Source organism: Oncorhynchus mykiss, chromosome 15, assembly GCF_057628025.1.
Source record: "Oncorhynchus mykiss isolate SJ-2025 chromosome 15, ASM5762802v1, whole genome shotgun sequence".
Lineage (NCBI taxonomy): Eukaryota > Metazoa > Chordata > Actinopteri > Salmoniformes > Salmonidae > Oncorhynchus > Oncorhynchus mykiss.
Genome location: NC_143036.1, coordinates 14819120 through 14845112, shown reverse-complemented (window position 1 = coordinate 14845112; position 25993 = coordinate 14819120). Strand labels below are relative to the sequence as shown.

Below are 25993 nucleotides of genomic sequence, written 5' to 3'. Positions count from 1 at the left end.
TAGAATAGAACATTGTGTTTATAGTTTGAAAAGGGTTAGAAAAGCTCTCAAGGCCTCATGGGGAGTTAGTGTTTAATCTCCCTGGTGTGTCTTTAAATAGATGGAAACATCACAGGTTCTCTCTCAGCCTCAGCCAATGGTTAATCAGTAACGGGGCACCGTTTAGAACTCTGGACATAAACAAGTCAGGTTCAAAGGTCAGCGAGGCTCATGGGGAATCTAGGATGAAAATATTATTCCCTGTCTGGAGATAAAGGATGCTATCTCTTTTTCCCTCTTCTCTTCTCCACCGTCTCAGATGTTCAGTGCATTCGGAAAATATTCAGACCCCCTCGACTTTTTTTTTTGGACGTTACAGCCTTATTCTAAGGTTGATTAAATTGATTGTTTTTCCCCTCATCAACCTACACACAATAGCCCATAATGACAAAGCAAAAACTGGTTTTTAGATACTTTTTTTAAATAAACTGAAATATCACATTTACATAAGTATTCAGACCCTTTACTCAGAACTTTGTTGAAGCACCTTTGGCAGCGATTAGTCTCAAGTCTTCTTGGGTATGATGCTACAAGCTTGGTACACCTGTATTTGGGGAGTTTCTCAGAGTTGTTCACTGCAGATCCTCAAGCTCTTGTCAGGTTGGATGGGGAGCGTCGCTGCACAGCTATTTTCAGGTCTCCAGAGATGTTAGATCGGGTTCAAGTCTGGGCTCTGGCTGGGCCACTCAAGAACATTCAAAGACTTGTCTCAAAGCCACTGCTGTGTTGTCTTGGCTGTGTGCTTAGGGTCGTTGTCCTGTTGGAAGGACAACAGACCTTTGCCCCAGTCTGAGATATTGAGCAGGTTTTCAAGGATCTCTCTGTACTTTGATCTGTTCATCTTTCCCTCAATCCTGACTAGTCTCCCAGTCCCTGCCACTGAAAAACATCCCCACTGCATGATGCTGCCACCACCATGCTTCAACTTAGGGATGGTTCCAGGTTTCCGCAAGAATTGAAGCTTGGCATTCAGGCCAAAGAGAATCTTGTTTCTCATGGTCAGAATCCTTTAGGTGCCTTTTGGCAAACTCCAAGCGGGCTGGGGTGGCTTCTGTCTGGCCACTCTTCCATAAAGGCCTGATTGGTGGAATACTGCAGAGATGAGAGAACCTTCCAGAAGAACAACCATCTCCACAAAGGAACTCTGGAGCGCTGTCAGAGTGACCATCAGGTTCTCTCCCTGACGACGGCCATTCTCCCGATTGTTTCGTTTGGCCGGGCGGCCAGCTCTAGGAACAGTCTTGGTGGTTCCAAACTTGCATTTAAGAATGGAGGCCATGGTGTTTTTGGGGTCCTTCAATGCTGCAGAAATGTTTTGATATCCTTCCCTTGACACAATCTTGTCTCGGCGCTATACAGACAATTCCTTTATCCTCGGCTTGGTTTTTACACTGACAACTGTGTGCCTCTCGAAATCATGTCCAATCAATTGAATTTACCACAGGTGGACTCCAATCAAGTTGTAGAAACAGAAAGGATGCACCTCAGCTCAATTTTGAGTCTTATAGTAAAAGATCTGAATACTAACGCAAGTAAGGTTTGTTGAAATTTTGTTCGCCACATTTTCACTTTGTCATTATGCGGTATTGTGTGTAGACTGAAGAAAATGTAATTCTCAACTTGAGTAAGGCTGTAATGTAACAAATTGTGGGAAAACTTAGTCACACACTTGGTCCTGCCCCATTGATGTCCTTCGTTGTATTTAAATGGAGTAACGCCAAAGAAACATTTCCAGGAGCTATTTCTGAGTTCTTAGGTAGGTTTAGTGGAGTACAATTGTCTAGAGATGATTGACAGGGTTACAGTAAAGAGGATCCGTCGCTGCCTGGGCAAGGGGTTGGAGACCGTGTTTAGAGAATATTACGAACTCCACTGGGCCACTACAGGGTTGGCTTCTCACTGTTTGTTCAGGCATTGCTGCAGTGAATGTTCAAAACAGACATCCCACCGATATGCATTTCTACACCCCTGGTTTCTGCTAAGTCTGACTAGGATGTGTGTGAGCATTAGACACTGACAGTTGTCTTGCCAAGGTCAGTGCAGTAACTAAGTGTTCCTCGCCATAGACTAACAGACCATACATCCCCCTTTCACAGAGAAGGTATGACAGGAGAGAGGTGGAAGAGAAAGACAAGGCTGTATACAAGTGTCTTGACATTCTGAAATGACTCCCATGAGAGCCAGAGGATGAAGGGAGGTAGGGCATATGAAGTGATGCATGTTGCATAAAGCCCTCCCCTACCACACCATCATGATCCCCATTTAATTCCCCCTCTTAGCTCTAGAGAAATCAGTCACCACACAAATGTGCTCTGAAACTTTTAATTACACCAACAAACATTCAAAATAGAGAACGCTAGGAATCCTAAGTTGTTGATTAGCAGAAAAAAAAAACACTACTAAAAGGATGGCTTCAGATAAAATCTAAACAGAACCCTAAATTAAGTTAGTACACATATGATTAGTAATGTTTAATGCCCCTTTTAATGGTAATATGTCAGTAGTCACACCCCCCCCACCCAACTGCTAAAGTGAGAGACGGGTCAATTTAATTAGCCTTAGTCTCTCACTCCCATCTTTCTATGTGTCTCGGGGCCAGCTCACTCTTCGGGGCCGGAGGACATCTTGAGGAGGGAGCTCTTGTCGATCTTGAAGAGCCTCCATCCCTCCTCCAGAGAGAGGTCAGCTGCGCCACGACGCTTGTAGAATTCTATCGACGCCTGGTTGCCCTCGGCGACGATGAAGTGCATGCTGCTGCAGCGAGTCTTGACTGCTGTCTGAGGGGGGAGAGGGGAAGGGAGGGCAGGTGTTAGCACATATGCATCTGACAGCGAGCCCCCACCCACATCTAAATCAGCATTTCCTGCAAACACCACTTATAGCTACAGCATTTCAACAGCAATAACCAAAAATACACAGAACAGAATCAGTCTTTACAAAGAATAACTCACTGGAATGGGCTCAATATGGGATTCTGTTTGAGTCATTGACCTAATTATACAACAGGATTTCTGGACAGAGTCGTGTAACTGACTGACAGCTCCCATCTAGTTGTTACCATGTTTGTACAGGGTCATAACTCCAAAGCTACTCACATGACTGAGGAGCTTGAGGATCTCTGAGCCGATGCCAAACCCTGGTGGATGGATGACAGAATGAGATAATGGTTACTGGTCAGGTCAGAGAGGAAAGAGAGCGACAGTAGGAGAGGAAAATAGTTACTTTGCTTACCCCTGTACTCTTCCATGACAAAGAAGTCTTCCAGGTAGAGCAGCTTGCCGATCCAGGGGTCATAGGTGAAGTAGTACATAGCAAACCCAATCACCACAGGACCTGGACACAGAAGTAAACCCACACACATAAAAACAAAACAGATGTAATGTAACAGAGCTCGTACCGGAGTTACCCAGGTAGCTAATCTATGGTCAGTTGAGCATTTCCCTAAATGTTTAAGGGTGTTTAGGACTTGGAGGGGCAGAGCTGCGCATATATCCATGGTTAAGATTAACTTGTACTTTCAGAGGTTAACTCAGTCTGGTTGCCAGGGGACTGTGTAAAGAGGAGATGTTGGTTGTGTTGTGAGAACTGATGCGTGGAGACAGGCTGCTCTAGCTCAGAGAAGCTTCCAACGGAAGTTGGTTAGCGGGTGTGTCATACAAGTGTTTCTGGCCTACATCAGCGTGACATCCACACCATAACAGGAAGTAGCCCTAGACACACAAACCAGCATTCGCTGAGAGAAATGTGTGAGCGTACAGCAACAATGTTTCAAAGACCACAACTGTCATATCATTATGTATCACATCATAACTATTGTAAGGAAGTGGGTGTGTCTGTATAGAGTAAGGACAGAACATTACTGTATGTCCTGTACAAACTGGGCTAACAGGTTTGATGCATGTATGGCATAGGGGAAGGTACATACTAGGGATTCCCATGGCGCAGAAACATATGCATATGAGAGGCACCATGTCAGTCACACCCGTCTGATAGTTTGCTATAATACTCGTATGTCACACTCAGCATATCCAGCCAATCCTCAAATATACAGGTGTGCTCCAGGGAATAGATGGGATTATTGGAGATATAGAATCTCACCGTTGTTGCTCTGCTTCTCACTGGGTACTTCCGCCACGATGCAGTGGTAAAATGGATGGTCACCGAATCCGTCCTCGAGCAGATCTGTTAACAAACGTAAAACAAAAAACGCCTTATAAACTCTGCAGTCACACCGTGCTCGAGACAGAAATTATTAGCTATAATTCACGCTCACCTTTCTCAGTCAGTATCACTTGATCTTCCATGTCTTCATATTTAGCCAGTTCCTGAACAGAAGAAACATTTCAAAATCAAAACCCAAGAGCGGGGCAATAAGGGGAGTTTAAAAGTCACTGAGATAAACGCTGTTCTCTTCGTTGCCGGTCAGTTAACATTATAACCACATCAAACAGAGAAACTGGCTCGTTGCCAATGTAATAAAGGCAAAGGTACAAAACTACAGCGCGAACTGTGATACCTACTGATATGCAGCAGAAATGGCCGGCATTTATGTCACCTTCAATACAGACACACATTTGCGGAGTCTCTCAATGCAGTCAAACAAAACGGTTTCGACTGGGCTTAGCCTAGCCAGGGCTACAAAATAACAACAAAGTACGGGTCAACTCCTTGTCAATGTGTGGGGGGGGGGGGGGGGGGGGGGGGGGTTAGGCCTACCTTTATGAGTCGCAGTATGTCAGGCACATCTTTGGGTTCAGCTTTTCGCAATTTAAAACGATCCATTTTCTTCTTTTACTCTTTTTCCCTTTTCTCACTAAACCTCTGTATGTGAAGTGAAGCAGGAGAAGTTTCTTCATTCGCGTCCCAGGAGTTTAAACCTCCGCAGTCAGTCTGGGATCCTGACGCCTATGTCGGGAGAGTTTTCATGCAGCAGGGACCTGTCTGGGTCAGATCAGCTGGACTAGATCGTTCTTTGTCTCTCACAAGGGTTTTATAGGGGCTCGTGGGGGTTGGGGCGGTTAACCGGAACTCGGTCATTTTTGGCCAATTGGAACGAGGGATCTAGGAGACGTCACGAGTTTCGCTGTTGTTTTCATTGGATGCTTTCTCCGGTCACGAGATATTGACAACAAATTATAGTTTACTAACTGTATCTAGCCTACTCTGTATTTGAGCACGTTTTTAAATGTAATTGCTATAATATAATTACTGTAATATTTTTAATAAATGTGTTAAATTTCGCAAAGGCCTTGACTACAGTGGAATGTAGTCACGGCCTGCACATTGTTTCCCTTTGTTGAGGGAAAAGGTACTTGATAAGATTGTGTGATGTGTTGTTGTCTTACCTTGCTATCTTAAGACTCATGTACTAATTGTAAGTCGCTCTGGATAAGAGCGTCTGCTACATGACATAAAATGTGAAATGTACATGTGAAATGAAGGACCGGATGTTGTTACTGGATTGTAGCCAATCCAGACTTTACTCTCAAGTGTTTGTAAATAAGGGGGTGGAAAGAGTACGAAAATATACTCAATGAGAAGTAATGTTACTTTAATTACATTTGACTCAAGTAGAAGTACAATTACTGGTTAAAAAAACGACTAAAGTAAAAATTAATAGTAGCTCATTTAAAAAATAAATATACTATTAACTATTCACTTACTGACTCACTCACTCACTTACCAGAGTTGGAGAGTACTGAAATATCCTACTCAAGTAGAAGAAAAGTTACTGAAAAATATAAGTAATATAAGTACTCAGAAAAGTAAATCCATTACTATAACTAGAGTAGTTGTAATGAACTATGTTACACCTCTGGTAGCAAGTGAGGAACCATAGAATGATAATGAGCCCAGCCCGGAATAGCTCATTGAATGTGGATAACTACTATTTATGACAAAGGCCTCATGACCCAGGCATAATGAGGAGATTTAGATGGTAATTACAAATTATCTATGTGATGGAGACAATAGATGTCTGATGTAACTCTCTAAATTATTGATGATTGATTGCCATTACCATTAATCTATTTATCCTGCTACTGGCCAATATTACTCCTTTTTACATGTATTTATGTACAGTGCATTCAGAAAGTATTCAGACCCCTTGACTTTTTCCCCAAAAAATTTATGTTACAGCCTTATTATAAAATGGATTAAATTGTTCACCCCATCAATCTACACACAATACCCCATAATGACAAAACAAAAACAGGTTTTTAGAAATGTTAGCAATTTTATTTTAAAACATTTTTAAAAAGTAAATATCCATTTACATAAGTATTCAGACCCTTTTCTCAGTACTTTGTTGAAGCATCTTTGGCAGCGAGTACAGCCTTGAGACTTCTTGGGTATGATGCTACAAGCTTCGCACACCTGTCTATGGGGAGTTTCTCCCATTCTTCTCTGCAGATCCTCTCAAGCTCTGCCAGGTTGGATGGGGAGCTTCGCTGCACAACTATTTTCAGGTCTCTCTAGAGATGTTAGAATGGGTTCAAGTTTGAGCTCTGGCTGGGCCACTCAAGGACATTCAGAAACTTGTCCTGAAGCCACTCCTTCATTGTCTTGGCTGTGTGCTTATGTAACAGATGTATATGTACTCTCCATGAGTTGTGTTTTCTCAAAATAAATAACTTCGGCCAGTGGTCCCAGTTGAGCATCATTTATTTCTGTTGTTAAATGGGAAACAGCACGTTAGTTGTGCAGGGCTTAACGGTATTGATGGCTGTTGATGGCAAAATCCCTTGCATCACATTTTCATACTGGGTGAACAAAATACAAAAATACAATACAAAATATAACATGTGTAAATACCCGTTGTTAAATCGGAAACAGCAGGTTAGTTGTGCAGGGCTGAACGGTATTGATGGCTGTCAATGGCAAAATCTGTAGCATGAAGACAACTGTGTTAGTAGTGGCTTATGTGACCCTTACATAGGTGTATGCTAGCTAACACACTTATTTACAGCAATTACATGCCAAAGCACATCCCAGAAAGCCCCTCAATCCCTAACAGGTACCATATACCCATACATGTATAAATCAGTAACGTACAGCAAACCTGTACACATTGTAAAATAGAAAATAGAAAACAGTATTCAGAACGTGACCTACCCCTTGCATCACATTTTCATACTGGGAAGACAGCGATCTCCCGCGATCTCCCGATAGCGATCTCCCGCTATCTGCAAGCGGGGCCAATCACAAAACACCTTATTGTCATCAGAGTTGAACTAACCAATAAGAATGCTTGAACATTAAATACACATTTCTTTAGAGGCAAGTGGAAACATAACCAACCCTGTTACACTTAAGGTTGTTGTCCTGTTGGAAGGTGAACCTTCGCCCCAGTCTGATCATCCTGAGCACTCTGGAGCAGGTTTTCATCAAGGATCTCTCTGTACTTTGCTCCGTTCATCTTTCCCTCGATCCTGACTAGTTTCCCAGTCCCTGCCTCAGAAAAATATCCCCACAGCATGATGCTGCCACCACCATGCTTCACCGTAGGGATGGTGCCAGGTTTCCTCCAGATTTGACACTTGGCATTCAGGCTTAATAACCTGAACCAGATTACAGGCACTGGTTACATTGAGAAGCTTCCTCTTGAGCAGACAGCTTGATGAAAACCAGTCAATATTCAGGTCCCCAAGAAAGACAGATTTCCACCGGTCTAATGTCCATTGCTCATGTTTCTTGGCCCAAGCAAGTCTCTTCTTCTTATTGGTGTCCTTTCGTGGTGGTTTCTTCGCAGCAATTTGACCATGAAGGCCTGATTCATGCAGTCTCTTCTGAACAGCTGATGTTGAGCTGTATCTATTGCTTCAACTCTGTGAAGCATTTATTTGGGCTGCAATTTCTGTCGCTGGTAAGTCTAATAAACTGATCCTCTGCAGCAGAGGTAACTCTGGGGCTTCCTTTCCTGTTGTGGTCCTCATGAGAGCCAGTTTCATCATAGCACTTGATGTTTTTTGTGACTGCACTTGAAGAAACTTTCAGAGCTCTTGAAATTTTCCGGATTGACTGACCTTCATGTCTTAAAGTAATGATGGAGTGTTGTTTTTCTTTGCTTATTTGAGCTGTTCTTGCCATAATATCAACAAAGATTTTTTTTTTAAATGCAGTTTGAGGCCATGTGCTAGAGACAGGGGTGGGGGCTAGTGGGCAGGAGGGGTGTAGTGATGTTTGTATGATGTAGTCATTTGTATGTTTTGTATTGTTTCTAAAATACATCTTGGAAACATACAGTACCAGTCAAAAGTTTGGACACGCGTACTCAAAGAAAAACGTTAAAAGTTCTTGAAATTTTCCAGATTGACTGACCTTCATGTCTTAACGCAGTGATGGACAGTTGTTTCTCTTTGCTTGTTTGAGCTGTTCTTGCCCTCATATGGACTTGGTCTTTTACCAAATATTTTCTGTACACCACCCCTACCTTGTCACAAAACAACTGATCGGCTCAAACGCATTAAGAAGTTCCACAAATTAACTTTTAGCAAGGCACACCTGTTAATTGAAATGCATTCCAGGTGACTACCTCATGGAGCTGGTTTAGAGAATTCCAAAAGTGTGCAAAGCTGTCATCAAGGCAAAGGGTGGCTACTTTGAAGAATCTCAAAAATAAAATATTTTGATTTGTTTAACACTTTTGGTTACTACATGATTCCATATGTGTTATTTCATAGTTTGGATGTCTTCACTATTATTCTACAATGTATAAAATAGTAAAAATAAAGAAAAACCCTTGAATGAGTAGGTGTGTCAAAACTTTTGACTGGCACTGCAGATACTGACTGCTAGCCTATAGCAACGCCCCAAAATTATAGGCTTTAGATGAAGCAGGTGAACCTTCAGCCACCGTACTTCAATAACACTTGACATGAGATCTATCTCTAAGCATTACTGGGATATGGTTCTGAATAAATATAGCAACACTTTCCCCATAAGCATTCCTGTCTCTTCTATATGCTCCCGAGTGGAGCAGCGGTCTCAGTGCTAGAAGCGTAACTACAGACACCCTGGTTCGAATCCAGGCTGTATCACAACGGGCCGTGATTGGGGGTCCTATATGGCGGCGCACAATTGGCCCAGCGTCCGGGTTTGGCCGGTGTAGGCGTCATTATGAATAAGAATTTGTTTTTATCTGACTTGCCTAGTTGAATAAAGATTCAATATGGATGTTATATCATTTTATTGCTATTGTTCTATAATGAATGGAATTATCTAAGTGAGTCTCAATGATGGCTAATATGTGAATGTTAAATAACCTAGAAATGCCTCATGAGTTTTAAATTCAACAGTGGTACCCCATCACAATACACGAATATGAGATTACTTATAAACCGTGCATTATATTCCCCAAATAATTGCGCACTTATTTATAACATTACGGTATGCACCGGCAGGCCAAATGTCCAAGGAAGTACACTTTTCAGTGCTGCCACTTTTTTCAAAATTTGCTTCATCTGTCCTCTCTTTTCAGAGTTGTATTTTGGTATTTAGCTAGCTAACTTCTCAAGCGTCTTTTAATAGCAAATAAACGAGACACACGGACATGTTGTTGCCGAGGTATGGGGTGGAGAAGAGTTAAACCAGTCGATTTGACAGAAAAGCTAACTATGGTATTTTGTGTAGTAACGTTAGCTAGCTAAGGCTATTGACCGACGTTGGTTTCTAGCTAAGCAAGCAGTGATTTTAGTTTGCGGCCTACATTTGCCACTCGCAGTATGTCAATCACATCTTTGGGTTCTGCTTTCCGTGTTTAAAAATGTGCCATTTTCTTTTAGGTTAATAAGAGTCAAACACACGATTTGACAGAACATTTAGCTAGTTAGCCTGGCTACGTAGCTAACGTTAGCTACCTGCTGGTTCTATTTCAATGTATTTTTATTTCACCTTTATTTAACCAGGTAGGCAAGTTGAGAACACGTTCTCATTTACAATTGCGACCTTCATTCAAGTCCTAACCTAAATATATTGTTAGATACATTGCTGAGGCGCTTTTTCATCCTTGTTCTGGGTGAGCCAGCTCACGTGTTTAACAAAAGGCGTGTGTTTTACTGTCATAAATATATTAGAGGCTTCGTTCCACCCCCCTGGCTAAATACTTAGCTATATAAAGGGGGATACCTAGTCAACTGTCCAACAATGTTTAACTGAAATGTTTCTTCCGCATTTAACCCAACCCCTCTGAATCACAGAGGCTGCCTTAATTGACATCCATGTCTTCGGCGCCCGGGGAACAGTGGGTTAACGTCCTTGCTCAGACTGACAGGTTTTTACCTTGTCAGCTCGGTTAAGTTACTGGCCTAACGATCTAACCACTAGGCTGCTATAGACTGTTAAGTCTGTCTAGTTACTAGCTACGACTGTAACCTAACGTTACTGTAAAAGTATGTTTGTTGACGGCAACACCCAAGAGTATTGAGATGCACCCTCTGTCTGACTGACCAGATATCCCATTGAGCAGCTGTAACTGGCAGTATCAGTGGGCTATGTGCCAGGGACTTGACAGACATCTGGGATTCCCATACACGTCTATTAATGGGTTTACGGGACAGGGGTGTTGCAATTGGAACTCTGAGTTCGAATGTTGTGGGCTTGTTGTGTTGACATTTGTGTTCATTCCATTCCACAGGTTCCGTTTTCTAAGATCGGTGGCATCTCTGACAACGAGGGCGTTCTCCCTGGGCCCTGTGTCTCTGCAGGGGAAGGCCCCGGACATGTCTGAGGGTAAGGCCATACCCACCTTACTGACTGACTGATTATGTGTTTGATATATTGGTTGGTTGATTGATTAGCTGCCTCACTCAGTGTTATGAACCTAACGTGAACTACAGTGCCGTGCGAAAGTATTCGGCCCCCTTGAACTTTGCGACCTTTTGCCACATTTCAGGCTTCAAACATAAATATATAAAACTGTATTTTTTTGTGAAGAATCAACAACAAGTGGGACACAATCATGAAGTGGAACGACATTTATTGGATATTTCAAACTTTTTTAACAAATCAAAAACTGAAAAATTGGGCGTGCAAAATTATTCAGCCCCTTTACTTTCAGTGCAGCAAACTCTCTCCAGAAGTTCAGTGAGGATCTCTGAATGATCCAATGTTGACCTAAATGACTAATGATGATAAATACAATCCACCTGTGTGTAATCAAGTCTCCGTATAAATGCACCTGCACTGTGATAGTCTCAGAGGTCCGTTAAAATCGCAGAGAGCATCATGAAGAACAAGGAACACACCAGGCAGGTCCGAGATACTGTTGTGAAGAAGTTTAAAGCTGGATTTGGATACAAAAATATTTCTCAAGCTTAAAACATCCCAAGGAGCACTGTGCAAGCGATAATATTGAAATGGAAGGAGTATCAGACCACTGCAAATCTACCAAGACTTGGCCGTCCCCCAAACTTTCAGCTCATACAAGGAGAAGACTGATCAGAGATGCAGCCAAGAGGCCCATGATCACTCTGGATGAACTGCAGAGATCTACAGCTGAGGTGGGAGACTCTGTCCATAGGACAACAATCAGTCGTATATTGCACAAATCTGGCCTTTATGGAAGAGTGGCAAGAAGAAAGCCATTTCTTAAAGATATCCATAAAAAGTGTTGTTTAAAGTTTGCCACAAGCCACCTGGGAGACACACCAAACATGTGGAAGAAGGTGCTCTGGTCAGATGAAACCAAAATTGAACTTTTTGGCAACAATGCAAAACGTTATGTTTAGTGTAAAAGCAACACAGCTCATCACCCTGAACACACCATCCCCACTGTCAAACATGGTGGTGGCAGCATCATGGTTTGGGCCAGCTTTTCTTCAGCAGGGACAGGGAAGATAGGGAAGATGGTTAAAATTGATGGGAAGATGGATGGAGCCAAATACAGGACCATTCTGGAAGAAAACCTGATGGAGTCTGCAAAACACCTGAGACTGGGACGGAGATTTGTCTTCCAACAAGACAATGATCCAAAACATAAAGCAAAATCTACAATGGAATGGTTCAATAACAAACATATCCAGGTGTTAGAATGGCCAAGTCAAAGTCCAGACCTGAATCCAATCGAGAATCTGTGGAAAGAACTGAAAACTGCTGTTCACAAATGCTCTCCATCCAACCTCACTGAGCTCGAGCTGTTTTGCAAGGAGGAATGGGAAAAAATTTCAGTCTCTCCATGTGCAAAACTGATAGAGACAAACCCCAAGCGACTTACAGCTGTAATCGCAGCAAAAGGTGGCGCTACAAAGTATTAACTTAAGGGGGCTGAATAATTTTGCACGCCCAATTTTTCAGTTTTTGATTTGTTAAAAAAGTTTGAAATATCCAATAAATGTCGTTCCACTTCATGATTGTGTCCCACTTGTTGTTGATTCTTCACAAAAAAAAGAGTTTTATATCTTTATGTTTGAAGCCTGAAATGTGGCAAAAGGTCGCAAAGTTCAAGGGGGCTGAATACTTTCTCAAGGCACTGTACTTGTGAGGTATGATGGCAAGACATTGAGTCTCAATCCAGTCTCCTTTTGTTACCTCTGACCCATGACTTGTCTTGTCTCCACAGGGAATGCTCACTTGCTAGTGTCAAATGGTGTGTTGGTAAACAAACCTGAATCCTAACTGTATAAAGCACTTTCTTAATTCCGTTTTAATTCAACATAAATCTGCCTGCATGTAGCTTAGCTAACTGTCTCTCACGCACACTGTCTGGCGCGCAAACTCTCACACACCGTCAATCTCTCTTGTGATATCCAGCACCCTGTCACTTTCTGTTGTTAAATCCAGCAGCCTTCTGTGTTCTGTGTTGAGCTTGCCTGGTTGTACGGGCTTGTTACCCTCTTCCATTTTCTACAGACTGAACTGTGAATGCATCCCTGGCCTGTGGCAGTGGCTAGCTCTTCTTACAGATGCTGCAACCCTCCTGTAGTATATTTTAGTAGACAGACCTTTAATGTTCTCTATACAAACTTGCATTATGTACTTGCATTATGTACTGTATCTACACTACTGTATGGACCCATGTTTTGAGGTGGCTTCTGTCTTGGTGATTTTAGGGCTATACCTCTCTCAAGCGTCTTATTTCATATTGGTTCATATCGTCTCAACATTATGACAACACAGCGACTCCAGTCAGGTGGGCCACAAACTAATGGGCAAATCTCAAGTTACACTGTATTAACTTGTCACTATTGATTTCTCCCCGTTGCACACACACCCTCAGGCTGCAGTGCAGAGCCACTGTGGTTCCATGTGCCAGCTGGAACAACAGTAGAACTGATGTAGAGTCCCATCCCATCTAGACCTCTCTACTCTCTGGAGCTTGCTGCTGTCATTCTGTCTGAGATCATATGTTTCCCGTTGTATTTTGATTGATTAGGATTAATTTTATTTTAGTGTCATACACCTATTGGTGCCCAGCCCACATTGGCTAAGACAGTATTATTTCTTGAAGTAATATGTGCAAAAAAACACAAAATTACATTTCGCAATTTACCATTTTGTCACATTATATAAACACATTTCTCCTTTTCCCCCAGGCTTTAAAAATAAATTGAGCAATATTAAATACCGTAGCGCTGCTCCATACTCTTCCGCCACAGCGCACTCAACCAAGCCTTCTCATCTGCCCTGTCTGCAAAATAATTAATTCCTGTGCTCGTCATTTAACCAGAATGTTCTGTTCTGAGATCAGTATCAGTACACACAAACACTGAGAGCTGATCAACTGTGTGGATTGTTTTTCAGTGCGCAACCGGCTGAGGGAGATTGTGGGAGCGTCCACTAACTGGAGGTACAATAACAGAACCAGTATACCTATTTTGTATTGAGATACTGATACCATGACAAGGAAGACCCGTGTTGACTGTTAGATATGTTCATGACTTTGTTAAACTCACAGCTCATTCCTGATGAATCTCTTTCCCTATCTCTCCTCCCATCCTGTAGGGACCACCAGCAGGCGTTAGCTGACCGTTTGTCGTTGTCCAATCAGCTGGCTGGTTCTCAAGATGAGCTTCCTGTCCGCAGGATGAAGGACAGCTACATAGAGGTCCACCTTCCCCTGGGCACAGACCCTACCCTTAGAGAGAAATACCTTAACTACCACAAAGGTGTCAGGTAACACATGCTCACAAACACATGCTCACACACACACACACCCTTTCCCCCCTCTCAGTCCGGTTTCTCTATTCCAGGTTTGGCCGTATCCTGGAGGATCTGGACAGTCTAGCAGGTATGAAATCATCACCTCAACCACAATGCACACTGGTACATGTTATTATAGTGTTATTTCTCTCTCTCCTCAGTGTTGATCTGTTACTCTCACAACCATAACAAGGCACTTCAGAGATCTCCTCTGTCCATCGTCACTGCCCTGGTGGACAAGATAGGTATGACACAACAATGCTGATACAACACCAGGATGTACTGCGTAGACCAGGGTTTCTCAAGTCTAATCCTGGGACACTTCCCAGTATCATTGAATTGTTTGTTGCTGTTGCATTCTGGTAGGTGTGGCTTATTTTCCCTGTATGTGATGTCACAGACATGAGGAAACAAGTCATACACCCTGACTGTGACATCAAGTTCACTGGTCACGTGACCTGGGTGGGGAAGACCTCCATCGAAGCCAAGATGCACATGTCTCAGGTACACACACACACACACACACACACACACACACACACACACACACACACACACACTAATGTCCACAATGGTGATGTTATGTCTCTGTGTATGTATAGTACCATGATGGGGCCTACACTCCAGTTCTGGATGCTACGTTTGTTATGGTGGCCAGAGACCCTGAGAACAAGAGGTACACAACAACCATCCATCCGTCACCCCAACCATCCATTTGTCATTCCAGCCATCCATCCATCTATAGTATCCAACCATTATTAACTGTCTCTATTACTCTGTCTGTCTCTCTGTTTCTCTGTCTGTCTCTCTGTTTATCTATCTGTCTGGCTCTCTCTGTTTGTTTGTCAGGGCAGCGTTTGTTAATCCTCTGAAACCAGAGGGGCCTGAAGAGGAGGAACTGTTTCAGCAGGGAGAGAGTAAGACACATTACATGCGTTTTATATATATATATATATATATATATTACTGTGTTTGTTTGTATTATTTACTGTGTGTGTCCTGCCAGTCAATAAGACGCGTCGCGTAGAGCTGAGTACAGCGTCTCTACTGAAGGTGGCCCCTACTGCTGAGGAGAGGAAGATCGTACACAGCCTGTTCCTCAACACCCTGGACACCAAGTATGACACACAAATGCACACACACACACACACACACACGCGTCAGTAAAATGATGACGTGAACAATTAGCAACTTTACTTCCATAAAGTATTTTTAAATCACAATTATCATTTTTAGAACAAATATCACCATAAAGGACTTATTGGGAGTCATATCAAATTGTTGTCACATTGATGTTCCCTGTAAAATGAGAGAAGTTCACTGAAGGTGTCGATCTTAATTGACTATTCATAATGTTGAGACGATATGAAACAAGACACTTGAGAGAGGTGCACCCCTTGAACGAACACAATTATTTATTTCGATGCACCATCTTGTTTTCAAGAGTGGCACAAAAAATGGTGTGTGTGTGTGTGTGTGTGTGTGTGTATATATATACACACACACACACACACAGTTAGGCAAACAAGTATTTAGTCAGCCACCAATTGTGCAAGTTCTCCCACTTAAAAAGATGAGAGAGGCCTGTAATTTTCATCATAGGTACACTTCAACTATGACAGACAAAATGAGAGAAAAAAATCCTGAAAATCACATTTGTAGGATTTTTTAATGAATTTATTTGCAAATTATGGTGGAAAATAAGTATTTGGTCACCTACAAACAAGCAAGATTTCTGGCTCTCACAGACCTGTAACTTCTTCTTTAAGACGCTCCTCTGTCCTCCACTCGTTACCTGTATTAATGGCACCTGTTTGAACTTGTTATCAGTATAAAAGACACCTGTCCACAACCTCACAGTCACACTCCAAACTCCACTATGGCCAAGACCAAAGAGCTGTCAAAGGACACCAGAAACAAAATTGTAGACCTGCACCAGGCTGGGAAGACTGAATCTGCAATAGGTAAGCAGCTTGGTTTGAAGAAATCAACTGTAGGAGCAATTATTAGGAAATGGAAGACATACAAGACCACTGATAATCTCCCTCGATCTGGGGCTCCACGCAAGATCTCACCCCGTGGTGTCAAAATGATCACAAGTATGGTGAGCAAAAATCCCAGAACCACACGGGGGAGGACCTAGTGAATGACCTGCAGAGAGCTGGGACCAAAGTAACAAAGCCTACCATCAGTTACACACTACACCGCCAGGGACTCAAATCTTGCAGTGCCAGACGTGTCCCCCTGCTTAAGCCAGTACATGTCCAGGCCCGTCTGAAGTTTGCTAGAGAGCATTTGGATGATCCAGAAGAAGATTGGGAGAATGTCATATGGTCAGATGAAACCAAAATATAACTTTTTGGTAAAAACTCACTAGTCGTGTTTGGAGGACAAAGAATATTGAGTTGCATCCAAAGAACACCATACCTACTGTGAAGCATGGGGGTGGAAACATGCTTTGGGGCTGTTTTTCTGCAAAGGGACCAGAACGACTGATCCGTGTAAAGGAAAGAATGAATGGGGCCATGTATCGTGAGATTTTGAGTGAAAACCTCCTTCCATCAGCAAGGGCATTGAAGATGAAACATGGCTGGGTCTTTCAGCATGACAATGATCCCAAACACACCGCCCGGGCAACGAAGGAGTGGCTTTGTAAGAAGCATTTCAAGGTCCTGGAGTGGCCTAGCCAGTCTCCAGATCTTAACCCCATAGAAAATCTTTGGATGGAGTTGAAAGTCCATGTTGCCCAGCAACAGCCCCAAAACATCACTGCTCTAGAGGAGCTCTGCATGGAAGAATGGGCCAAAATACCAGCAACAGTGTGTGAAAACCTTGTGAAGACTTACAGAAAACATTTGACCTCTGTCATTGCCAACAAAGGGTATATAACAACGTATTGAGAAACTTTAGTTATTGACCAAATACTTATTTTCCACCATAATTTGCAAATAAATTCATTAAAAATCATACAATGTGATTTTCAGCATTTTTCTTCTATTTTGTCTGTCATAGATGAAGTGTACCTATGATGAAAATTACAGGCCTCGCTCATCTTTTTAAGTGGGAGAACTTGCACAATTGGTGGCTGACTAAATACTTTTTTGCCCCACTATATATATATATATATATATACACACACACACTCATTCCAGCGTTCTTCTTTATTTTTTTACTATTTTCTACATTGTAGAATAATAGTGAAGACAACTATGAAATAACACATATGGAATCAGGTAGTAACCAAAAAGTGTTAAACAAATAAAAATATATTTATATTTGACATTCTTCGAAGTAGCCACCCATTGCCTTGATGACAGCTTTGCACACTCTTGGCATTTTCTCAACCAGCTTCACCTGGAATGCTTTTCCAACAGTCTTGAAGGAGTTCTCACATATGCTCTGCACTTGTTGGCTGCTTTTCCTTAATTCTGCAGTCCAACTCATCCCAAAACATCTCAATTGGGTTAAGGTTGGGTGATTGTGTAGGCCAGGTCATCTTATACAGTAACTCTGGGTCTTCCTTTCCAGTGGCGGTCCTCATGAGAGCCAGTTACATCATAGTGATGGATGGTTTTTGTGACTGAAGAAACTTTAAAAGTTATTGAAAGCAAAGAGAAACGACAGTCATTACTTTAAAACATGAAGGTCAGTCAATCCGGAACATTTCAAGAACTTTTAAAGTTTCTTCAACTGCATTCGCAAAAACCATCAAGCGCTATGATGAAACTGTCTCTCATGAGGACCGCCACAGGAGAGGAAGAAAGACAATTTACAATAGCAAACTCTACCTCACTGAAACATAAGCTGTTAAAATATTCTGCATTTTTTTAGCTTCACTGTCCAAATATAAATCTTACATCTTAATTATGACACATATAATCCAGGAAAACCTTTTTGTGAGTGATGGTGTGTGTGTTTGGTAGGACAGTGAGTTTCCGTAGCAGAGTTCTGCCTCCTAACTCCGTATGGATGGAGGACGCCAAAGTCAAAGGATTGGAGATCTGCCATCCACAGGTTAGAGAGAGAGGAGAGAGGGAGAGAGGGAGGGAGGGAGGGAGCGAGATTTACAACCTGAAACTTTTCTAATTTGTGCTGACTAAGATGTGTGTTTTCAGGAGAGGAATATCTTTAACAGGATCTTTGGAGGGTTTCTGATGAGGAAAGCTTACGAATTGGGCTGGGCTAACGCATGTGCCTACGGGTGAGTGAGTGAGCAAGTCTGTTCCCAGCAAACCAAGAACATTCTCAGTTACGGTGCGATGTTGTAACATGAAACATTTACCATAAACACACCTCAGAAATGATGTCTGTATTTAATGAAATTGGTTATGAGAAAATATTACAGGAATGTCCTATTAATGTTGATAGTTATGTTATTCAAAATTCCCATAACAACAAGCAAGGAGCGTTCCCACAAGACTCATAAAGTTATAGTGTGATGTTGTGACATATATAATTGGTCCCGGGTGGCTCAGATGGTAGAGTATGGCACTTGCAACGCCAAGTTCGATTCACACTGGGGAACAGTACAAATGAAAATGGATGCACTCACCACTGTAAGTCACTCTGGATAAGAGCGTCTACTAAATGACTCAAATGTAAATGTACATTTATCCAATAACATTCCCTGAACATTCACAGAACCAATTTTGATTTGCTAGATTGTGTGTGTTTGTTAGAGAAGATATACATTTGTCCCGGTGCACCACATACACCTGTGCATCCTCATTGTGTGTGTATTCCTCCCTCCCTCCCTCCAGGGGGTGTCGGCCTAACCTGGTTGCCGTGGACGATATCCTCTTCCAGAAGCCTGTAGAGATTGGCTCCCTGTTACTGCTCTCATCACAGGTGTGTGTGTGTGTGTGTGTGTGTGTGTGTGCATATGCATTGGTGTGTTGTTTGATCTGCTCCAGTTTCAGTGCTGACATGTCCTTCTCTGTGTCTCCAGGTGTGTTATACAGAGGGGAACTACATCCAGGTCAGAGTTCATACAGAGGTTCTTGACCCCCTGACCCGGCATCACAACACCACTAACGTCTTCCACTTCACCTTCGTCACAGACAAAGACGTCCCCAACATAGTACCGCAGAGCTACGGAGGTACTCTTACGTTTGTGCCAACACAAAGAGGTTAAAGTTAACGTCTATTGATTCCACACAGTCTAACATTGGTCTCATGTGTGTCTGTCTGTCTCTATAGAGTCCATGTTGTACCTGGATGGGAAGAGACACTTTAACCAGACCCTGGAGTCTCAGTGAGACAAGATGAACCCTGACCCAACACAACAACTGCCTGCCAAAGCCCTAGTGTCCAGCCACCCCAACCTCCATCCTTACTGTACGCTGTGTGTGTGTGTGTATTTGCATGAACAATATGTCTTAATCTGTTTCTCACTATGTACTATATACACTTAGTGACAGTTTATTACGTACACCCATCTAGTACCGGGTCGGACCCCCCTCTGCCTCCAGAACAGCCTGAGTTCTTCAGGGCATGGAAACGTTTCTCAATTGGTATCAAGGGAACTAACGTGTGCCAGGAAAACATTCCACACACCATTACACTTCGCAACCAGCCTGTACTGTTGACACCAGGCCGGATGGGTCCATGGAATCATGCTGCTCACACCAAATTCTGACTCTACCATCAGCATGATTCGTCGGACAGCCTGTACTGTTGACACCAGGCCGGATGGGTCCATGGAATCATGCTGCTCACACCAAATTCTGACTCTACCATCAGCATGATTCGTCGGACCAGGCAATGTTTTTCCACTCCTCAATTGTCCAGTGTTATTGATCTTGTGCCCACTGGAGCCGCTTCTTCTTGTTTTTAGTTGAAAGGAGTGGAACCTGGTGTGGTCGACTGCTGTAGTAGCCCATCTGTGACAAGGACCGCCAAGTTGTGCGTTCCAAGATGCCGTTCTGCAGACCAATGTTGTACTGCGTCGTTATTTTCCTGTTTGTGGCCCGCTTGTTAGAGTCTTCCCATTCTCCTTTGACCTTTCAACGAGGTGTTTTCACCCACGGGACTGCTGCTGACTGGATGTTTTTTTGTTTGTCGCACCATTCTCAGGAAACCCTAGGCAATGCCGTGCATGAAAAGCCCAGGAGGCCGCAGTTTCTGAGATACTGGAACCGGAGCGCCTGGCACCGACAATTAAACCACACTCAAAGTTGCTTAGGTCACTCGTTTTGCCCATTCTAATGTTCAATCGAAACAGTAGCGGGATGCCTGTTTGCCTGCTTTATATAGCAAGCCTCACACGATACAAACACTTACTTCAAAAAGCACTCCTTAAGCCCCGCCCCAGTGGGCAGAGCTCAGCATGTTGCACAGGGACACAGTTATTATAAAAAGGAATAGGATAAAGACTCACTTTACTATGGGTCCGCTGTGGTTCTGTGTAGCAGTTAAATTCGTCTTTAACGTGAAGTAAAATATATTTGAGTAGTGAACAGGAAAACAATGAGTCCCAGACAATTCACAATAGAACATACCAGGGGGGGGGGCATCGTTTACTGCCTAAATGATTGGGATCATCTGGTTACCATCTGCGTTTGGAATACATTAGAAATACAGATACAGGATAATTAAATGACGTTTTCTTTGAAAAGATGGGTTTGGTTGAACAACATAGAACATTCCGTTTTCTGCCTGGAGCGTTGCGCTGTTTGGCCCAATTTGCTCTACTATTTTTACTGCCAATGGCATTAAAACAAAGCATGGATGTCCATGTATACTGATGATTCAACCATATATGTATGCATCAGCAACCACAGCTAATCAAGTCACTGAAACCCTTAACAAAGAGTTGCAGTCTGTTTTGGAATGGGTGGCCAGTAATAAACTGGTCCTGAACATCTCTAAAACTAAGAGCATTCTATTTGGTACAAATCATTCCAAGTTCTAGACCTCAGCTGAATCTGGTAATGAATGGTGTGGCTGTTGAACAAGTTGAGGAGACTAAATTACTTGGTGTTACCGTAGATTGTAAACTGTCGTGGTCAAAAGACATATTCAATGGTTGTAAAGATAAAGGGAGGTCTGTCCGTAATAAAGATAACTGCTTTTTTGAAACCGCAATCCACAAAGCAAGTCCTGCAGGCTCTAGTTTAATCTTATTGTCATTATTGTCCATTTATATGATCAAGTGCTGCAAAGAAAGACCTAGTTTAGATGCAGCTGGCCCAGAACAGAGCGGCACGTCCTGCTTCATTGTAATCCGAGGGCAAAGATTAATATTATGCATGCCAGTCTTTCTTGGCTGAGAGTTGAAGATAGTTTTGTTGGAAATTCCAAATTGTTTGCGTAGTCAACTTACACATATTTACCCCACCGGACATGCGACCAGTCTTTTCACAGTGCCCAGGTCCAGAACAAATTCAAGTAAACGTACAGTATTATACAGAGACGAGTGCATGGAACTCCCTTCCATCGTATTTAGCGCAAGTGAACAGCAAAGTTGGTTTCAAAAAACAAAACAACCCCTGACGGCACAACGCCTCTCCCCCATGTAACCTACTTGTTGTGTGCATGTACTGACATGTATGTGGAACTGATAGATGCACACACACTACATGTTAATGTATGTAGTCTTTTGTCGGTTAAAGGGGATTCTAATAAATCAAATATCCATCCCTTTGATGCAGTAAATTAATTTCTGTCAATTACTTTATGTAGGTGTGTGTCCCTTTTTGAAGGTTTAATTCAACTTTAATTCAGCCAAGAAATCCATATTTGAATTTATGGAATATTCAGACTGAACAGTCATGTTCCAATGAGATGAATTAGTTGCATTGTAGTTGTGTGGTGTTGTTTCCATTCAGCCTCATCTAGCCTTGGTATGGAATAACTCATAACTGACAAGTACCTCAGCCTGAGGAAATCCTTGGGGAAAGAAGTCACACTTCCAGTTTGCACCAATCTTTATTTAACTTGTAATACAGACCCTATAAAAGCATACAATGAAGACAGATTTAATGTATCTTAATTGAAAATGAAAGCAGTCTTCCTTAATTCATTTCAATAAAGAAAGCGCAATATCAGTATTAATGGCCAGCAGGCTCAGACAATATCCATAATGACTATAGAGAAAGTAAAAAACACTGGTCAGAGGGCTTTTCATAAAGATGAAATGGTAATTAATGATATTCAAGTTTCTGGGTGTGTGGGGAGTGAGTGAAAAACCAGTGGCAGCAGAAACAGGCAGGTAGTAGGTAGAGGGAGACAGTGGCGGTTCTAGACCATTTCAACTGGGGGGGGCCAAGCTGGGGCCAGTTGGTTATGTAAAAATGATTTCATACTCCACATTTAGGGGGTCCAAAATTGTCACAGGGGCACTGCAATAACAGCAAATAAATATGCTATAAACATTGATATGGGCCAGAATTAAGCCTAGGCGACCGTACCACCATGTGGCTGTCGTTTACCATTGAACGTCTGCATTACGCCTGTAACTAACATGTTGTCATACCAACGCCTGCGTGTTAATGAAAGTCATAAGGTACATAGTTTTAAATATAAATTACATTTCAACCATAAATGCTAGAAATGTACAGTTTTTACCATGCAAGCAGACATTCCGAAGTAGCCGCCTTGAGCTATAGTATGGCCGTACGGCTTCTGTATTTCCTGTTATCGCCAATTGCCTAGAAAATATTATTTCCAATCTATAGGTAATGCGTCTTTCCTTCAACACTCCATGACATGGTATGCTATCTTATCTCGCTGTATACAGATCTAAATGTTGTTAGCCAAACACGGACTGTTACCAGTTCCCAGTAGCCTTCATCGGACAACCAATAACAGTTGAGTCCATGGCTTTCTGTCGAATAGAGGAGTTCATAGGCTTTCCGTGAGGGTCTTCCTCAATCAAGTAGATATGTAAAATGGTTAAGTTTAGTGTTAGTTTAGGGTAAAGATGTCCCAAGGAATCCGGATAGCAGTGACCTTTCATAGAGTGAGAGACGGACACGGTATTTGAGAGCTCAGCCGCGACACAGAAATTCATATGAAATTCATAAAATATATATGTACAAGCGACAGACGCAATTTTCGAGAGTATCTGCCCGGCATAGTTTCCTAGAGACGATGAAAATAATTACCAAGATGTCCTTGATCCGATTGAGTAATAAGTAGTCTATATTTAAGTTGTGATATCGTTAGGATTTTTTTAAGCCAACTGTATTGAAAAGGAACATTTGGTTTATTTGAAAATAATTAATTTTTGTTTATAACGAGAAGATAACGTATTGTCGAAAGCACGTAGGCAATATTATTTACATACTGTGTTGATAGGGGGTAGGCTAGTGTACAATAACGTAATTGGATGTGCTAGTATTATTTATTTCATGGATTAATTCAATTATAAATGAAAATATACACGTGGTGCTGTAGGTTATATACATGTAGCGGGTTTCTTATGTACCACAGGAGAGCCAAGAAATGAAGAGCGACACCACGGCTGTCTTTTAGGCTTTTATGTTGATCTGCAATAGTATTGTGAAAAGACAGGACAGGAACACATCAGTCTCCAATGCCCCATCTGACAAGTTGTTCTTTCTCTCTGTGTTTCCTCAGACTCACACAATCACACTCATACATAAAGCCATAATGTATACTATAAAATAATAACCAGTCCTTAATACAAAGAATGTATAATCTTAATTCTTAGACAATAGAACCATACCTGCAATAGTATTGTGAAAAGACAAGACAGGAACACATCAGTCTCCAATGCACCATCTGACAAGTTGTTCTACACAGGAGCATAAAGAAAGGTAAAACACATATCCTGTCTCACATTCCCAATACATTGCTAGGTGCTTTCAATGTTGACAGTAGCAAAATACAACAACTCATGTACAAAAACACTGCAACATAAACAAGTTACAACGTGAAATCGCCTCTATTCCATTCAGACCGTAGAGGACCAAACTACATGTCCCATAATGCAACGCCAGCACCGGTCAGCAGCTCAGCTAACCGTCTACATCACATGCTATGGATTTCTACAAAGGAGTAATCTGCAACACATCCCTTTATCTCTCAGTGTTTTCTCAGACTGAGGAGAACGGGAGCTACGGGTAGTACCAGGGTGTTAGTAGGTGACACAAGCACCCAGATGAAATAAAATATATTTAATGAAACAAAACCCGAAGATGTTAACATCATTCAGCTACTGTAGCAGCCTATCTAACATCAACAGGCAGCACCAGTAGTGCAACAATTAAAAATAGACACCAAAAGTAAAGTTCCTGGCGATCATAGCGATCTGACTCCCCCTTCTGTCTGAACTTGGAATATTCCTGTTAGCGGGCTTTGGCCACTGACCCTCAACCTGGTTGTTCTGTTCTGCGTTGTGTACTATTCTAATAATGAAGTTTGATGGAATAACCATTTTAACTCTACTACATACATATTTTACATTGTAATACACTACCCCTACATGACATTGTGTGCTGGAGCTATGGGTTTATTTTTCCACTGTCACTAGGCCTACACATTCACACGCGAACCGAATGGGGGATGCATAGCTACTTTTCACTGAAGAAGGTAACGAGGTACGACATAAAACTTCGATCGAAGACCTTAAAACCATGCCTGACGAGACCAATGAAATCATAACGGTGTCCTAATATAGTTTGGATACAGGAGTAGCCTATTCTACAATATTTTTTACATTTAACTAGGCAAGTCAGTTAAGAACCAATTCTTATTTACAATGACGGCCTCCCCCGGCCAAACTCTCCCCAAACCCCAATGACGCGGGGCCAATTGTGCCCATTGGGACTCCTAATCACGGCCGGTTGTTATACAGCTCGGGATCGAACCAGGGTCTGTAGTGACACTAACACAGATGTAGTGCCTTTGACTGCTGCACCACTCAGGAGGCCTTAATGTAACTAACTGTATGTTTATTTTTATACATTTTATTTCACCTTTATTTAACCAGGTAGGCCAGTTGAGGACAAATTCTCATTTACAACTGCAACTTGGCCAAGATAAAGCAAAGCAGTGCGACACAGAGTTACACATGGAATAAACAAACGTACAGTCAATAACACAATAGAAAAGTCTATAAACAGTCTGTGTAAATGAGGTAAGATTAGGGATGTAAAGGCAATAAATAGGCCGTAGTGGCGACGTAATTACAATTTAGCAATTAAACAATGGAGTGATAGATGTGCAGAAGATGAATGTGCAAGTAGAGATACTGGGGTGCAAAGGTGCAAAAAAACAACAATATGGGGATGAGGTAGTTGGATGGGCTATTTACCGATGGGCTATGTACAGGTGCAATGATCTGTGAGCTGGAGGAATTGGCTTTGGGGGTGACCAGTGAAATATACCTGCTGGAGCGCATGCTACAGGTGGGTGCTGCTATGGTGACCAGTGAGCTGAGATAAGGCAGGGCTTTACCTAGCAAAGACTTATAGATGACCTGGAGCCAGAGGGTTTGGTGATGAATATGAAGCGAGGGCCAGCCAACGAGAGAGCATACATTTCGCAGTGGTGCTCGCCCTCCAAAAGCAACCACATCCTCTTCTCCTGTTCAACTAATTTGCCGCCACACTGAAAAGGACTGTACATGTCCCCATCTCATTGCAACGTGATCCATCCAAGGCCTCAGCTGGATGCCTAAAATGTGAGAAATGTAAACAAGATGCTACAGTAGTATGTGTGTGTGTGGCTGGAGTTCCAATAAAAGACATGAGAAGATGGCAAAGGAGATGAGTGAGAGCATACAGTTTTAAAATAAAGACCCCATGGGATCTAAAATGAGTGTGGGGTGCCCTCGTGTCCCATTTTTGTC

The 25993-nt window shown here is 42.3% G+C and overlaps 2 protein-coding genes across 5 annotated transcripts; one reads left to right on the top strand and one right to left on the bottom strand.

Moving 5' to 3' along the window:
• Positions 1 to 2346: 2346 nt before the first annotated feature.
• sat1 (spermidine/spermine N1-acetyl transferase 1) lies at positions 2347 to 4978 on the bottom strand. Its single transcript, NM_001160572.1, is given in 6 exon segments — positions 2347 to 2816; positions 3135 to 3175; positions 3271 to 3372; positions 4138 to 4221; positions 4313 to 4364; positions 4756 to 4978. Coding segments are annotated over 6 exon segments (522 nt in total). The 5' UTR covers positions 4822 to 4978; the 3' UTR covers positions 2347 to 2639.
• A 4427-nt stretch (positions 4979 to 9405) lies between these two features.
• On the top strand, positions 9406 to 21831 carry LOC110489636 (acyl-coenzyme A thioesterase 9, mitochondrial). 4 transcript variants are annotated; one of them, XR_016486555.1, is made up of 17 exons: positions 9406 to 9603; positions 10673 to 10767; positions 12596 to 12622; positions 13777 to 13822; positions 13978 to 14148; positions 14226 to 14263; positions 14337 to 14420; positions 14576 to 14679; positions 14778 to 14851; positions 15025 to 15092; positions 15182 to 15293; positions 18099 to 18189; positions 18291 to 18376; positions 18936 to 19023; positions 19124 to 19274; positions 19375 to 19769; positions 19862 to 21831. XR_016486555.1 is itself a non-coding variant. In XM_021562368.3 (16 exons), exons 1-16 carry the CDS (start codon positions 9590 to 9592, stop codon positions 19431 to 19433), a joined length of 1308 nt encoding a protein of 435 aa, XP_021418043.2. In that variant the 5' UTR covers positions 9406 to 9589; the 3' UTR covers positions 19434 to 21831. The 4 variants fall into 4 exon arrangements, 2 of the variants coding, with proteins under 2 accessions (XP_021418043.2, XP_021418045.2); XM_021562368.3 differs by having other exon boundaries at positions 19375 to 21831; XR_016486556.1 differs by lacking the exon at positions 12596 to 12622 and having other exon boundaries at positions 9417 to 9603.
• The last annotated feature ends 4162 nt before the right edge of the window (positions 21832 to 25993 follow it).

What these genes read in the sequence shown, in the direction of transcription:
- LOC110489636 (XM_021562368.3), top strand. An exon ending in GCTAACGCATGTGCCTACGG is followed by an intron (nt 18,377 to 18,935) that starts GTGAGTGAGTGA and finishes CCCTCCCTCCAG; the next exon opens with GGGGTGTCGGCCTAACCTGG. An exon ending in AGTACCGCAGAGCTACGGAG is followed by an intron (nt 19,275 to 19,374) that starts GTACTCTTACGT and finishes CTGTCTCTATAG; the next exon opens with AGTCCATGTTGTACCTGGAT.